The sequence below is a fragment of the Camellia sinensis genome, chromosome 11 (assembly GCF_055761805.1).
Source record: "Camellia sinensis isolate YWXY chromosome 11, ASM5576180v1, whole genome shotgun sequence".
Classification (NCBI taxonomy): domain Eukaryota; kingdom Viridiplantae; phylum Streptophyta; class Magnoliopsida; order Ericales; family Theaceae; genus Camellia; species Camellia sinensis.
In genome coordinates, this window is record NC_138971.1 from 177900767 (window position 1) to 177915012 (window position 14246).

A 14246-nucleotide genomic window follows, 5' to 3' on the forward strand; every position below is an offset into this window, starting at 1 on the left:
ACCATTATTATCAAAAATATTAAACTTTAAAATAATATAACTTTTGATGTAGATGTCGGTTTTAATAAAATTAGCATTTTTAAAATTCTCTCATCAAGATCTATCAAATAAGATTTATGTTGACTATGAAATTCTTAATAAACAAAAAAAAAAATTATGATCATCGAAATTGATGTAAACAGTGACACGTTACTCTGTATGACAATAACGTGTTACTCTGTTTGACAGTAACATGTTACTCTCACAATATTATCTAAGAAAAATATATATATATATATATATATATATATATTTTACTTTGTCCTTACTCAATTATATATTTTTTCCTTAGAAGATTTATGAAGCAAAATAAATTAAGCTATCATGTTCACCAAACAAGGGTCCAACGGAGGGGCTTTGGCTAAATTTTCCTAATAAATAATAATAATAACAATAATAATCATACTTTGAGAGAGGCAAAGTTGAATTTACCCTGTTTTTTATTAGTCTCCAGTTTTCTTATCTTATGATTTTATAAGCACAGTTAAGATGTTCGTCAAACATGTTTGGCAAAGGTTTTTTTCGGCTTTTGGGCTAAAATTTACAAAATAACAAAATAGGTTAAAATAGTTAATAAGATAAAATATTGTATCAAATCTATAATTATTTCACTTTTTTTCTCACAAACATCACATCCAATTACCAAAAAAAAAAAAATCTAACTATCTACCTAAATACAAAAAATTTAACCTACTAAAATAGTTAAAAATTAAAATAACTTATTAAAATACTAACTTCTCAAACACCCACATTGTTAAATAAATAAATAAAGTAGATAACCTAGAAAGGTAGGGACACACGTGGTACATAATGTGTGTGTGGCACACTGCCACCACAATTTCTAGTAAGAGAGAAAAGAATGAAGGTAAAGAGAGGTCAAGAGTTTCAGTTTGGTCACACGTATGGCATTATTATGTGTATGGCCATAATTTTGTATCTAAGCTCAACCAACCAACTATCCACCCTTTTCCTCTGGCTCCTTTAATGCGTGGGGGGCCATCATCTCCATCTTGTTCTGTTCCTTTGAAATCCCCAGAATTATAAGCCTGAGTTTTTATTATATAGCTCCAAATTCCAATTCCAAAAAGGGGAATCACAATAAGGAGCAAATCCCATGGTGGTTCTAAGCTTCCAAGCAGTATTAGTCCAGTTTCCAACGGTTCATCATGGATATTGCTTATCACAAAGGCGACTGAGTAGGAGTGGCACTTACAGTAGTAGTGGTGGTAGTAATATACGGTGCGGAATTGCGGAGGTGTCGGGAGAGCCTGCGCCTATGGGACAGAAAACAAAGTACAAGGATGGGTTGTTTGAGAAAGCCTTCATGACTCTCTTTGCTCGCAAGATGGAGAAACATGCAGCTACTGCTGCTAATAATTCCAAGGAGAAGGAGAGGAAGAACAAGGGTTGGTTAGAGTATGACTATGAGAGCTTTGTAGATGTTTCAAAGAGAGTAATGCTTGGAAGGTCTCGTCTTCAGCAGCAGCAAGTTGTCCGAGAGGTTCTCTTGTCCATGCTCCCTCCTGGTGCCCCTGCTCAGGTACCCACTTCCCCACCGTTCTTCTTCCTACTCCTCCACTTCCATCCCCCTCTCTTTCTCTAATAATTTTTTTGTTTTGTTTTTTTTTTTTTTGTTTTGGAGTTTCTAACATTAATTTTATCTTTTACATATTACCATTTTCTACACAATAATACCTTAAATGAGATGAATTTCGTGTGCATCTATGGCACACAGACGTGGCATTTTTTAGTTTGTGAAATTTCTTGATTTGTATGTGCTAGAGAGAGGGGCTTCACTGGTTTTAAAATATTTCCAATATTTTCGAAACTGAAAATTTGGAAAATATTTCCAATATTTTCCAATTAGAATATGAGAAAATTTCCAATATTTTGAAACTGAAAATTTTCTTAGTTTTTTTTTTTTTTTTCGAAAAATAAAATATTTCCCAATTTTGCGGTGACTAAGTTTATCAACCCACAAATTGAGAACATTTATGTCTCGTGGAAGCATAACTTGCTCCACCTTCCATCATTCATTCGGCAAGGCCACCAAATTAGGAGATGAAGTCAAGTCCCTTTGTGCTCACTGCACCACCACTGTGATGATGGGCTTGGCTATCTAGACAGTCTTTCATCATTACCACAACTGGAAGCAATGGGAGGTCTAGGTCAGTGGCCAAGTAGGAGCCCTTGCTTTGCGCCATCACTGTGGACGTAGTGCAGGATGAAATCTATGGGACTCTTTGACATTAGGATTGAAACAATGCTCAAGATTGGTCGCATCGGAAATCACCACTATCAGAGTTTACCCCCATAACTACAGAGGATGTTGCGGAAGTGAGATTAAGGATCCTCTAGAGTTTTTTTTTTATAAAGTTTCCTAGAGTGGTACATTGTGTGGTTGAGATTTAATGACCAGTCACATCAATTTTTCAGCATTAAATCTCAACTACACAATACACCCACTTTAGGAAACTTTAGAAAAAAAATACTCTAGAGGATCCTTGGTGGGTGCAGCTGGTAGCGTTGAAAAATAAGTGTTTGGACACAAATATAATTTTAAGAATATATTTTTGTAATGCAAATATGATTGGATCGTCTCAAAATGGGCCCAACAAGCCCGAAATCCAAATTCAAATCCAAATTCAAAAACCAAAAACAAAGCCTGGCTCAACGTTCTTTCAAGTCATTATCCAAATCCGAAAAACAAAAACAAAGGATATCATTTTAGTGGGACCTAACGGGTTAAAAAGATTGGTGACTCTTTAAAGAAGAGTTTTCCATTAATTTTTTAAATAACAAATGTAAAAATGTTGCTGGCTATGGGGTTCAAACCCATGCGCACTTATGTGCAGAAATATCTTAGGTCTTCCCCCTTAAACCTCTCTGGCAAACCAGCCTTTGTTAATTATTGCTATCTCTGTTTTTCTTTTGTCAAATTATTGTGGATTTAATGGATGTATATATATGGTATATCCCTGGTTTACAGCTTCCACATGTCACCTTCTTATCATGGGTGTAAATATTTAAAACTGTTGCAGTTCAGGAAATTATTTCCTCCTACAAAGTGGGCAGCAGAGTTCAATGCTGCTCTAACAGTGCCTTTCTTCCACTGGCTAGTTGGTCCTTCTGAGGTAAATACAACAACCCACCACCTAAACATTTTCTTTATAGTTTGGTTACTATTTAGCTTGCTTGAACCTATCCTAGCAATTTTGTGTTCAGTTCCCTCTTTTCCTTTGCTTTATTTTTAGGCAAATTACTCCCATAATCTATATAATTTGCTTCTTATGTCAATTTAGTTATCTTAGTCTGTCTTGTATTAATTTTGTTCTTGAATTTTTTGTAGTGTGTCAATTTAGTCTAATTCATAATAATGTCCTTTTAAAAATTGAACTAAAACAAGTAGCAAATAGTTCGTTTACTTTTCTCAAAGTAATTGAAGGGTTGACGTTTTATTTGAAATGATTTTGTACAAATACGAAATAATCCTTCTCGTATAATCCTGTTGATTAAGTTTGCACTCCTCCAAACGTCGTCATCTTATCACCTTAAAACACAAACGTAAGCTAGCCGGCGGGTGTGTAACGAAAACCTCTCTGATGTCTAAATCAGCAAATTGACAAAAGACACTAAAGCTCTATAAATTATGAAATATGAATTGTCATACTTGGGAATAGGTTCAGTCATGAGCTTTTATAGATTTCATGTGACACAATCTTAATAGGACTCTAACTCTCCTTAGCAGAGTCCTCCTAGAAATCTTATTCCTAAAGGATAATGCTTATCCATTGAACACTCCCCTCACTACCAACCAAGTGAGATGGCTAGAACTCTTTGCTCGACTATCGCTGCGCTCAACCGAGCTATCTTGCTTTGTTCTACTTCTAGCCAAGCCGTGCTAAACCTAACCAAAGAGTGGAGCTCTGCCGAGCTACGGCTAGCTCGGCCTTCTCCATTGAAGTCATCTCGGTCCGCTTATGACTCTGCATAAATAGCTAGGCTCATGCCTTAACCACCATCTCTGTCCCTTAAGCTTTCTAATTAACCCATGTAGCAAGTATTGAGCCAATGACTCCCAAACCAGACGGTTTTAAGGCACTAAGTGTAAAAGACACTCCTACGGGCTCAATAACTCGAGTTAAAGAGGTTACGAATCCAAACAAGTCAAGTGTTCTTTTTGGCCCAAGACCAGGCTATCTGAGCCGCTATCACAGTCCGTTATTCGGCCTAACTCCCAAAAACCCTTTCCTGTAGCTCGGTCTAATTTGTCTACACAAATTACCCTCTCATATTCATATTCCCTTTTGAATGAATTATGTTGCCCATAATTTCTATCTAATTTTTTAACAGATGTTATCAATTTGACTATTAAATTAACCTAATGTGGAAAATTAAAAGGACAAAATTGATACAAATTAAACTATAGAAATCAAATTAACACGAGACAAATTATGACGATCACCAGTATAATTTACTCGTCTTTACAGTACGATTATATTTTATTGTCCCCAATTCATCATACATTCATATTATAGACTTCTCCCACATATAACACTGTGTATCTTTCAATTTGATAAATTTTCAGAAACATTTAAAACAAGCTCCACAAATAAATTCCATCACGAAAATTTTATTGCCACTCCATCGGTGAATTACATGATATACTAAGTGATGATGGGCATCTATAGGTGGTGGAAGTGGAGATAGAAGGGGTAAAGCAAAGAAGCGGAGTCCATATAAAGAAGTGCAGGTAAAATTGGCACTTTGTTATTTTAATCTAAGGTCCAAATTACTGGCTTTTGCAAGGAATGAGTATTTAACAACTAAGGCTGCTTTAATTTACATCGTTCACTCTTCTTTCCGCTAGTTTATTTTGAAGTGTTAAAGGTTTGTTTATATGCATACTGCATCCAGATTCACATAAATGGTCTGTTAAATTTTCCTTTTGGACAATTTTTTTTCCCCCACTGTAAGGTACCTGGAGAACAGCGGATGTGTAGGAATGTGCGTGAATATGTGCAAAATTCCTACTCAAGATTTCTTCACCAATGAATTTGGGCTTCCATTAACTATGATCCCAAGTAGGTTCTCCAATCCGATTGGATAATTTTTGTGGCTAAAGAACTGGATTAGAATGTATGACAATGACTGGTGTGTCTCTGTCCATGTCCATGTCTATGTGGTGCAGATTTTGAAGACATGAGTTGTGAAATGGTGTACGGCCAAGTTCCACCACCATTTGAAGAGGACCCTGTATCCAAGCAGCCATGTTATGCAGATATTTGTAAGTTGTTTAGCTCTAATAGAAAGACTTTCCGTTACTAACTAATTAAGAGAAGTGGATAATTTTGTGTTTTCTAGCCTAATTGTTTTACTATAGCTACAGGCTCATTGGCAAATCCCAGCTCTACTGTCTGCCATAAACTACAAGCTTGAGTTGAGAAATGCCCAATCAAATTCATTAATTGTAGCAGAGTATTCTATAAGTTTCTCCTTACATATTATGCATTCTTGTTCGGCCATTTGCCATACCACACAGCCACCTACTACTATTACTTTACTGTACAGAGCAAGCAATTACCAATGCTCTTCAGCAATGTGAAATGTTGACGTGTTACAAATTCTATTTTTTCTAGCAAATCTACTAGATATTATATATGTCATTTGACACACCTATGCTGTGTTTGGTTGGAGTTTTTGAGGTGGGATTTGGAAAAGGAACGAGAAATGTAATCCTATTTATGTTTGGTTATAATAAAAAATATATGGGAAAAGAAAGGGGGTAAGAAATAAATAAAGAAATAGGATACCTTTTAGGACATCAATTCTATTTTATAACCAACACAACCAAACATAGTTGGGATTTGGAATTCTATTAATTCTTTCTCCTTTTCCTTTCATTTCCATTTCCCTTTCCATTTCCCTTCCCAAATCCCCCAACCAAACACAGCGCGAGGCAACAAAATTTGACCGGGCTGAATACAAAAAATTCTCCATTGTACAAGTATATACAATTCCTTAGGTAAGAAAGAAACAGCTTACCATATGTTATGTGAACTTCACTGTGATGAAAGAAATTTTGCTCTTATCATGCCTCGCTGTGATTCTATTTTGGGTGCTCAATCTTTTCCCTCAGTATATATCTCCTTGGCAGTTGTCACTTGATTGACATAATAAATTAATAAATAAATAAATAGCCTTTATAAATCTGAGAAAAGTTAGCGTAGGGAGTTTTTGTTCCAACAACTATCAACGAATTGTGGCCTAGTGGCCTATTTGTTCTATTGGCAAGTGTAGTGGCATGTGGCCTAGTGGCCTAGTGGCATGGGTGCAATGCTTAGTTACTTTGCAAGGGTGATGTTGGGGGTTTCAACTCTTCCAAACTGCTAATCTAATAACTAATAATTGACTTTCATGAATTAAAAAAAAAAAAAAAAAAAAAAAAACTGTCAAAGAATTAAATTGGTTGGCTGAATTTGAGAAACAAGACAACATACTTTGAAGAAGTGTTAATTTTAACTAGTCCAACCTAGCATATTTGTTCTAAACGTTCAATCGAAGTTCAAAACAGGGCACAAGAATTGAATTTATGTTAAAAAGTACAGAAATAGTTGTACTACATGAATGAATACAAGGTGTTGATAGCAACAGAAGTCTTGTGGTTGTCACTTGTGCCTACTTGAAGGGCATATTTTCCATGGTGCCGGATGTGGAACTCAATTTTGACAAATGCTGAAACTTTTTTTGGCCCCCATAGGCGTAAATAAATTAAGCCCCTCTTTGTGATTGCGACAGCTATTGCACCATTCTTGACAAATTAAAGTTTTCTTGATGTAATTTTGTCATTTTTATCAAAGAGGCCACAATTATCCAGGAGAATTGGGAGTTTCATTACACAATTTTATTTTATTTTTAATTAATTTCTGTCATATTGTTCAATTCTGAATCGCTATTCTCTATGATGATGACGAACTTCCATATCTAGACTAGAACTTGACACATGAAGAGAATCCAATGTTTGGCATTTTAGTCTCTTGTCCGTCTCTTCAAAATGTCCAAAAGAAGATGCTCCAAAATTCAACCTGTACTCTATACTAGTCTCTTTTGCTTCATGGTTTCTTCTCTATTTGGCTTTCAGAAGTCCAAAAAAGGTGCATGCAAACGTTGAACCAGCTCCCACCTCTCTCTCTTACTCACTCTTTCTCAAGAAGGTGGACCCAAAAATTAAACAACCTCCCTCTCTCTCTCTCTCTCTCTCTCTCCCCGTATGTGAAAAATGTAGGCCACTCTTTAACAAAAGTTAGTCTTCTTTTTTTTCTTTTTTGGTTCTATTAACAAAAGTTTAGTCAGGTAACATTAATTAAGGGTTGGCACCCGAGCACAATGTAAAATGCTTGATAGTCCATGTGAGATTTCATATTTACACTATAACGTACCAAATAATCACATGGTACGATTCATACCATTCATACAAAAAGATGATTTGATTTGTACCTGATTTTTTAAACCAAAATAATTAATTTAAAACAGTTCCCAAGTCATGGAAGCTATTATGACTATTAGCTAACCACACACTACATGTTCTCTTTTTTTAAACTGGCTAAACTAAATTGATCCGTCGTATTTTGGACGGATACATGATGACGAGCAGATGGTTGCGGATTGATTTTTTTTAATCCGCCTAGTTTTGGATGGCTAACGGATTTCAGGTTTCTTTGGCCGCAACCAAACTGCCAAACCGCGAGTACCTCTAGTAATTTGTAAGACTTTGTATTTCCAATTTATTTAGATATTCTACTTTTTTTCAATTGAAAAAGAGTTTAAATATTTTGTTAAATATATTCTGTTGAAAAAGAGTTTTCAACTTGAATATATTTTTTGAATTGAAAAAAAATAAATATATTATTTATCTATCCTTTTTGGTTTTTAAATCTAACTCTAAAAATAATAAATAAAAAAGATGATATATGTTAATTGATTTTTGTTTTCAAAAACAGATACAAATGTAACAATACAGAGGCATACAATCTCTATTACTACTATGCTTATAGTTAGGGTAGTTTGAATTGTTTTTGTATTTTAAGAACTACATATTGTAATACTTTATGTAGATGAGGCATGCTGTGATTGTAATATGTGGATGATACATGCAGTGATTATAATATTCTAAAGTTTCAAACTTTCTTTCTTTAGATGAGACATACAGGGATTATAATACTTTTTTAAGTCATTGACTGTAATATTTTTTATTTTTTATTTTTGAGGAAGTACACAAGTTGAATTATGTTAAAGATTTATAAAGTTTTAAACAGCTAAATTGATTCACATCCATCCGCTAATTCGTCAATCCGCTCAATCCACATTAGCCGGATTGACGAACAGATACAGATTGATATTTTTTAATCCACCAATCTGACGAATTGAAGATTCCATAACCATAACCTATCTTTTCCCAACCCTAGAATTAGCCTCCTCTCCCTCCACTTTTGTAATATTTAATATAATAATAGCAACTTATGACGGCAGCAGCAGCACACGTGATTCATATTCCCCCTCCCCTCACTTATCCGTGACTTGCAATGCTAACATTCACTATTAGAAGTACCACCGAATTAATAAACTTCTTTTCATATCTTGCCGATTAATTATTCAATAACCTTGTTTGATGCAGCTTATTATAAATTTTATATATATATATATATATATATATTTTTTTTTTTGTTTGTTTTTGTTTCGTCAAAGTCTTGGTGCAATTTTTGCCCATGGTTTACGATGAAAGAATAGTTTAAACAAATTTTTTTAATTTAAAAAAAAAAAATTGATTATAGTCTTATTTTGTGCCACTTAAAAGACTTGTTTTAATAAGACTGTTTATAGCTTTTATTTGGAAAACATGTGTAAGAGATTAACTACGGGCGAGGAAAAAAACTCTACTTACAATTTATGAGACATAAATAATTTTTTTATAAAAAAATTGATTATTCAAAAGTAGAGAATTGGGAGCGTTTAACTTTTGCTAATTATCAAATTTCAGCTTATAAAAAATAATATAGAAGCTGGGAATGAGTGCTTTTTTTATTATCAAGACTTAATAATTCTAAAGTTTCATGTATTAGTTCGCGAGATACTCCCAACCAATAATGTACTGAAAATTTTATAGATAGAACAATGCCAACTCACTTTCGTTAGATAATTGAGACAAATGATAATTTACGTTGTGTTTGGTTGAGAGATTTAAAAATGATAAGAGAAAAAGTAAGTGAAATTAAGTGAAATATAATTATATTTTATTAACGTTTCACCTTCTTAAATTCCTCAATCAAACACAATATTAATGTATGTTGTGCTTTCTTATTTGTTGAGAGCGTCGCATAAATAACGTTTTATAGAACTCCAAAATTAAATAATAAGTTTCCCATTTCACCTCCCTTTGTGGACTTCTATGCACTCCCCTTTCCAACCCTTTAATTACGCCATGAATCCAAACATATGGCTTCTACTTTAAAACACCCTCCCCAAATTTTCTATCGTAAATCACGCAGTTTTTCCATTATATATAAGCAGTCACATTTTTTCTTAACATAAATAGTTGATATATATCGGTATATATACGTAATTTATACATGAATAATAGTGTGGGAGCCATAGGTAAGAAAAACTAGTTAAACACGAGATTTAATAGTCTATTCTTGTCGATTTAATTTGTCTCTGCATTTGACTAGTTTCTAACAATTGGCGGTTTGGATAACGTTTGCTTGTTTGCATTTGCAACAGACAGTCCGATTTGGCGCAGTTGATCCCGTGAGTGACATGACCCTCTCTCTCTCTCTCTCTCTCTCTCTCTCTCTCTTAACGACCAACGAACTCTCTCCAACTTCCTTCAGCTTCACCTTCACCTCTTTAAATAGACCACCTCACCCACAACCACACCCACCCCACCACCCTCTCATTTCATGGTATAATTGCCTGCGCTAGAGCTACCCTTCTTCTACCAGTATTCTAGACCTGAATTACAGGCCTGTGTAGTTTTTTCTTTTTAAATATGGCTTTTAGTTTAGTGCCATATTCATTGACATTACCAATTCTGTGCCTAGCAATTTGTTCCCTTAGCTTAACTTACTCAGCCTTCACTTCTCAAGACTACAATGATGCCCTTGGAAAATCTATTCTCTTCTTTGAGGGTCAGCGGTCTGGCAAATTACCTCCTGACCAGCGGCTCAAATGGAGGGCCGATTCTGGCCTGTCCGATGGCTCCTCTTCTTATGTACTTACTCCTCTACAAAACTATCTCATACACATATGGTTGGCTTTAATTAATATCCTCAGTATTATTTTAATTTTGCATACACTTGGTGTTTGGATTTCAGGTTGACCTTGTAGGTGGATATTATGATGCTGGAGATAATGTCAAGTTTGGCTTGCCAATGGCCTTTACAACTACATTATTAGCATGGAGTGTGATTGAATTTGGAAGCTCCATGCAAAGCCAGATCCAGAATGCTAGATCTGCCATCCGTTGGAGTACCGATTATCTTCTAAAAGCTGCCACTGCCACCCCTGGCACCTTATACGTCCAAGTGAGAAAAAGGAAAAAGAAAAAAAGCAATACGTTTTTTTACTTATGATCGCCTATTTACTACTAACAAGTTGTGTTGTGGACACAGAAACAGAAACAAAAAGACAGAGACAAATTGATATTAGGAACACCAAATACAGCATTCATACCAAATAAATGGTTCAACAGCAATTTAAAATAATAATAATAATAATAAATAAATAAATAAAGAAGAATGAACAAAATTATAAAAAGAAACTGCTTACATGTAACATTTTTCTCTAACTATAAAGAACTCAAGGCTATATTGGTTGGGCTATCAATGTTGTAGCTGGGAGATCCAAACAAAGATCACCAATGTTGGGAAAGGCCTGAAGATATGGACACACCGCGAAATGTGTACAAAGTAACCACTCAAAGTCCAGGATCAGATGTTGCAGCAGAGACTGCAGCTGCATTGGCTGCTGCTTCAATTGTGTTCCATGATTCTGATCCTTCTTATTCCACCAAGTTACTTCAAACAGCTATGAAAGTAAAACACTCAATTCATATTTGTTCCCACTTCTCTGGTTTGACAACTCACATTTCTGATAAAGTTGGTTCTTGTTATGTGCAGGTGTTTGATTTTGCTGACAAGTACAGAGGATCTTACAGTGACTCTCTCAATTCAGTAGTCTGCCCATTTTACTGCTCTTACTCAGGATACCATGTAACATACACATTTTGCTTCTTTCTCAAATTGGCATCAATCATAGTGCTTGACACTTATTATTTTAATTAGGACGAGCTTTTATGGGGCGCATCATGGATTCACAGAGCTTCACAGAATGCTTCGTACTTGGCTTACATCCAGTCCAATGGCCACACACTGGGTGCCGATGATGATGACTACTCTTTCAGTTGGGATGACAAGCGCGCCGGAACAAAGGTTCTTCTTTCCAAGGTTTTCTTCTACAACTCAGCCACCGCTACTCTATGTATCTGTAGGATCAAATTTTAACTCTTGTTGGGCTTTTCTACAGGGCTTCTTAGAGAAGAATATCCAAGAATTTGAATTATATAAAGCACACTCAGACAACTACATATGTTCTTTAATTCCCGGATCACCTAATTTTCAGGCCCAATATACCCCAGGTCAGCTACTACACTATTTCTTCCTCATTTTGGTTCATAGAGGAGTTCAATCTTAGGGTTGGCTCATGTTTATAACAATGGTTTACAGGTGGACTTCTCTACAAAGGAAGTGAGAGCAATCTTCAATATGTTACTTCCTCAGCATTCCTCCTCTTGACATATGCCAAGTATCTAAGCTCAAATGGTGGAGTTGCCTCATGTGGGAGTTCAACCGTGACAGCACAAAAGCTCATTTCACAGGCACAGAAGCAGGTTGACTACATATTAGGCAATAACCCGGCAAAGATGTCTTACATGGTGGGTTTTGGGCAGAGGTATCCGCTATATGTCCACCACAGGGGATCCTCTATACCATCTGTAAATGCACATCCTGATCATATTGGGTGCAATGACGGTTTCCAGTACCTGCACTCTGGCTCACCCAATCCAAATGTCCTTGTTGGAGCCATCTTGGGGGGTCCTGATAGTAGTGACAATTTTGCAGATGATCGAAATAATTATCAGCAATCTGAGCCAGCTACGTATATCAACGCACCATTTGTTGGGGCTGTAGCTTTCTTCTCAGCCAAATCTACAGCAACTTGACATGTTGATTGTAACTTTCATGAGGGTCCAAACAAACAAACTTGTCAGCCTTGGCGTTTGGCGTGGCACCCCTGAAAGTGGATTAGGAAACATATATGGTTCCATTCCCTCGTCATAAAAAGATGTATTAGAATGAGAAAGAAAACAAAATGGACTATAAAATATGGTTTGCTACAATCTAAAAAATTTACAACACAGAAACCTTGCACTAATTACTAATCACATTAGATTACTAGAGAAATTGGCAATGCTTTATTTTATGATCCCCCATGATTGCTTATTTTGATCCAATAGGCCTCAGACAGTTATCTGAAAGAGAAAAAAAAAATAGTAATAACAATAATTTTGCATTTTATGGCGTTTATTGGTTACAAAGGAATCAATCACCAAGTTAAAATGAAAATGTTCTTTACTCCTACAATGTGTAATCCAAATAAATATTTGAAAATACACAATAAGAGACGTAGTAATATATATATAATTCAACAATTTAATTCAATAATTTAAATTTAAAATATAGCATACATACATTTTAAACTACCTACAATAATATGATAATGTTTTGTTTTGATTTTAAACTCAAATTATTGAATTATTACAATAAAAACATTAGATAGAGAAATCTATGAGAATCCTCATCCCAATGAAAAACCCTAATGTCTTAAAGATGATCTTAAATGTAGCCTTTTGAGAGGGTGCAATTTGTGATTTTCGTCCAATCTAACTCGGAATGTGAGTCATTTTTTTGTTTTTTGTTTTTTTTTTTTGGAAAAAAAAAAAAAAAATAGAATGGTTTGGATTTGGAGTGCAAAGAGAGACCATGCCATGATGAAATCACGAGCCAAAAGGCTCCTCTTTATTCCTCACAATTGTATGCTTATCCTGTTCAAAAAAATAAATAAATATTGTATGCTTATCTATACCCAATGTCAATATACTTGACTTAAAGGTTAGATTAGTAAATGAAGTTTTAAAAAAAGAAAAGAGGTTAGATTAGTACTTTTGCAACGTGTGAATATTTTGTTGTTTTGTGATGTCTGACTAGTTTGATCAAAAATATTTTGTCATTTGTATTGAAAATGAATGTAATTAACTTGAGAAATCTTTTACAAGGGTGCATATTATAGGTATCTGTAAGAGGAGCTAATTTAAGCCCACTAAATTATTTAGGCCCAATAGCCCAAGATTAGTGGGCCTAAATTTATCGCAAGTCCAAGATTGGTGGGCTTGGATTTATCGCCGTCAAACGGGCTGAATGGCTCTAAGCCTCGAAAGGGTTCGGATCCACGAACCTAGAGACTTACTCGGGCCCGGACTCGAAAGGGTATTAAGCAAGCCTAGAGATCCGAGGCACTCGGACTCGAAAGGGTTCGGATCCACGAACCTAGAGGTCCTAAACACTTGGCTTCGAACGGATTCAGACGCAATCTAGAAGTCGCTCCGTTAATGAGTCCCAGAACACTTGCGGGCTCGGAGCTTTCCGGGATCTACGCACCAGAACCATGGGCGTAATGGAGTTCGAACAAAGGACCCGATCCCGAGGACGGTGAGTGGAGACAAATTCACTCTTCGGTTAAACTAGCCTATACCCGGGTCGAGGTGGCACGACCCCGGGGGGTCCATGAGACTCGGCAATATTTTGCGGCAGGACATCCTCTGGGACTACCCCTGACCCTTTGGGATGATTGGGGATCATTGGTTAGGTGTGGCTAAGAAGAAGGGTTCGCCGAGGGATTGATCTCCTCTTCGGGGTTTTCTCATCCTCGGAGAAGTCACCTCCTCGGAGAGGTCACCTCCTCGGACAAGGTGGTTAGAGAGAATATCCCCCATGTGCCTTGCACATGGGCTCCATCCTACATCATGAGGTGCTTATAAATAGCACCCACCCATAGCTTTACAAGGGATGGATTTTGGAGATTTTTGAACTCTT

At 35.8% G+C, this 14246-nt stretch overlaps 2 protein-coding genes across 4 annotated transcripts; both read left to right on the plus strand.

The window, feature by feature from the left end:
- The first annotated feature begins 557 nt into the window (after window positions 1–557).
- LOC114277811 (beta-carotene isomerase D27) lies at window positions 558–5721 on the plus strand. Of its 3 annotated transcripts, none has more exons than XM_028219755.2 (6): window positions 558–1579; window positions 3081–3173; window positions 4731–4792; window positions 5017–5123; window positions 5231–5326; window positions 5423–5721. In XM_028219755.2, exons 1-6 carry the CDS (start codon window positions 1154–1156, stop codon window positions 5476–5478), a joined length of 840 nt encoding a protein of 279 aa, XP_028075556.2. In that variant the 5' UTR covers window positions 558–1153; the 3' UTR covers window positions 5479–5721. The 3 variants fall into 3 exon arrangements, with proteins under 3 accessions (XP_028075556.2, XP_028075557.2, XP_028075558.2); XM_028219756.2 differs by having other exon boundaries at window positions 5429–5721; XM_028219757.2 differs by lacking the exon at window positions 3081–3173 and having other exon boundaries at window positions 1025–1579.
- A 4093-nt stretch (window positions 5722–9814) lies between these two features.
- On the plus strand, window positions 9815–12664 carry LOC114277809 (endoglucanase 1). Its single transcript, XM_028219754.2, has 7 exons — window positions 9815–10306; window positions 10410–10619; window positions 10929–11129; window positions 11214–11306; window positions 11379–11540; window positions 11620–11731; window positions 11820–12664. The coding sequence occupies exons 1-7, from the start codon at window positions 10085–10087 to the stop codon at window positions 12314–12316; spliced, it is 1497 nt and encodes a 498-aa protein (XP_028075555.1). The 5' UTR covers window positions 9815–10084; the 3' UTR covers window positions 12317–12664.
- The last annotated feature ends 1582 nt before the right edge of the window (window positions 12665–14246 follow it).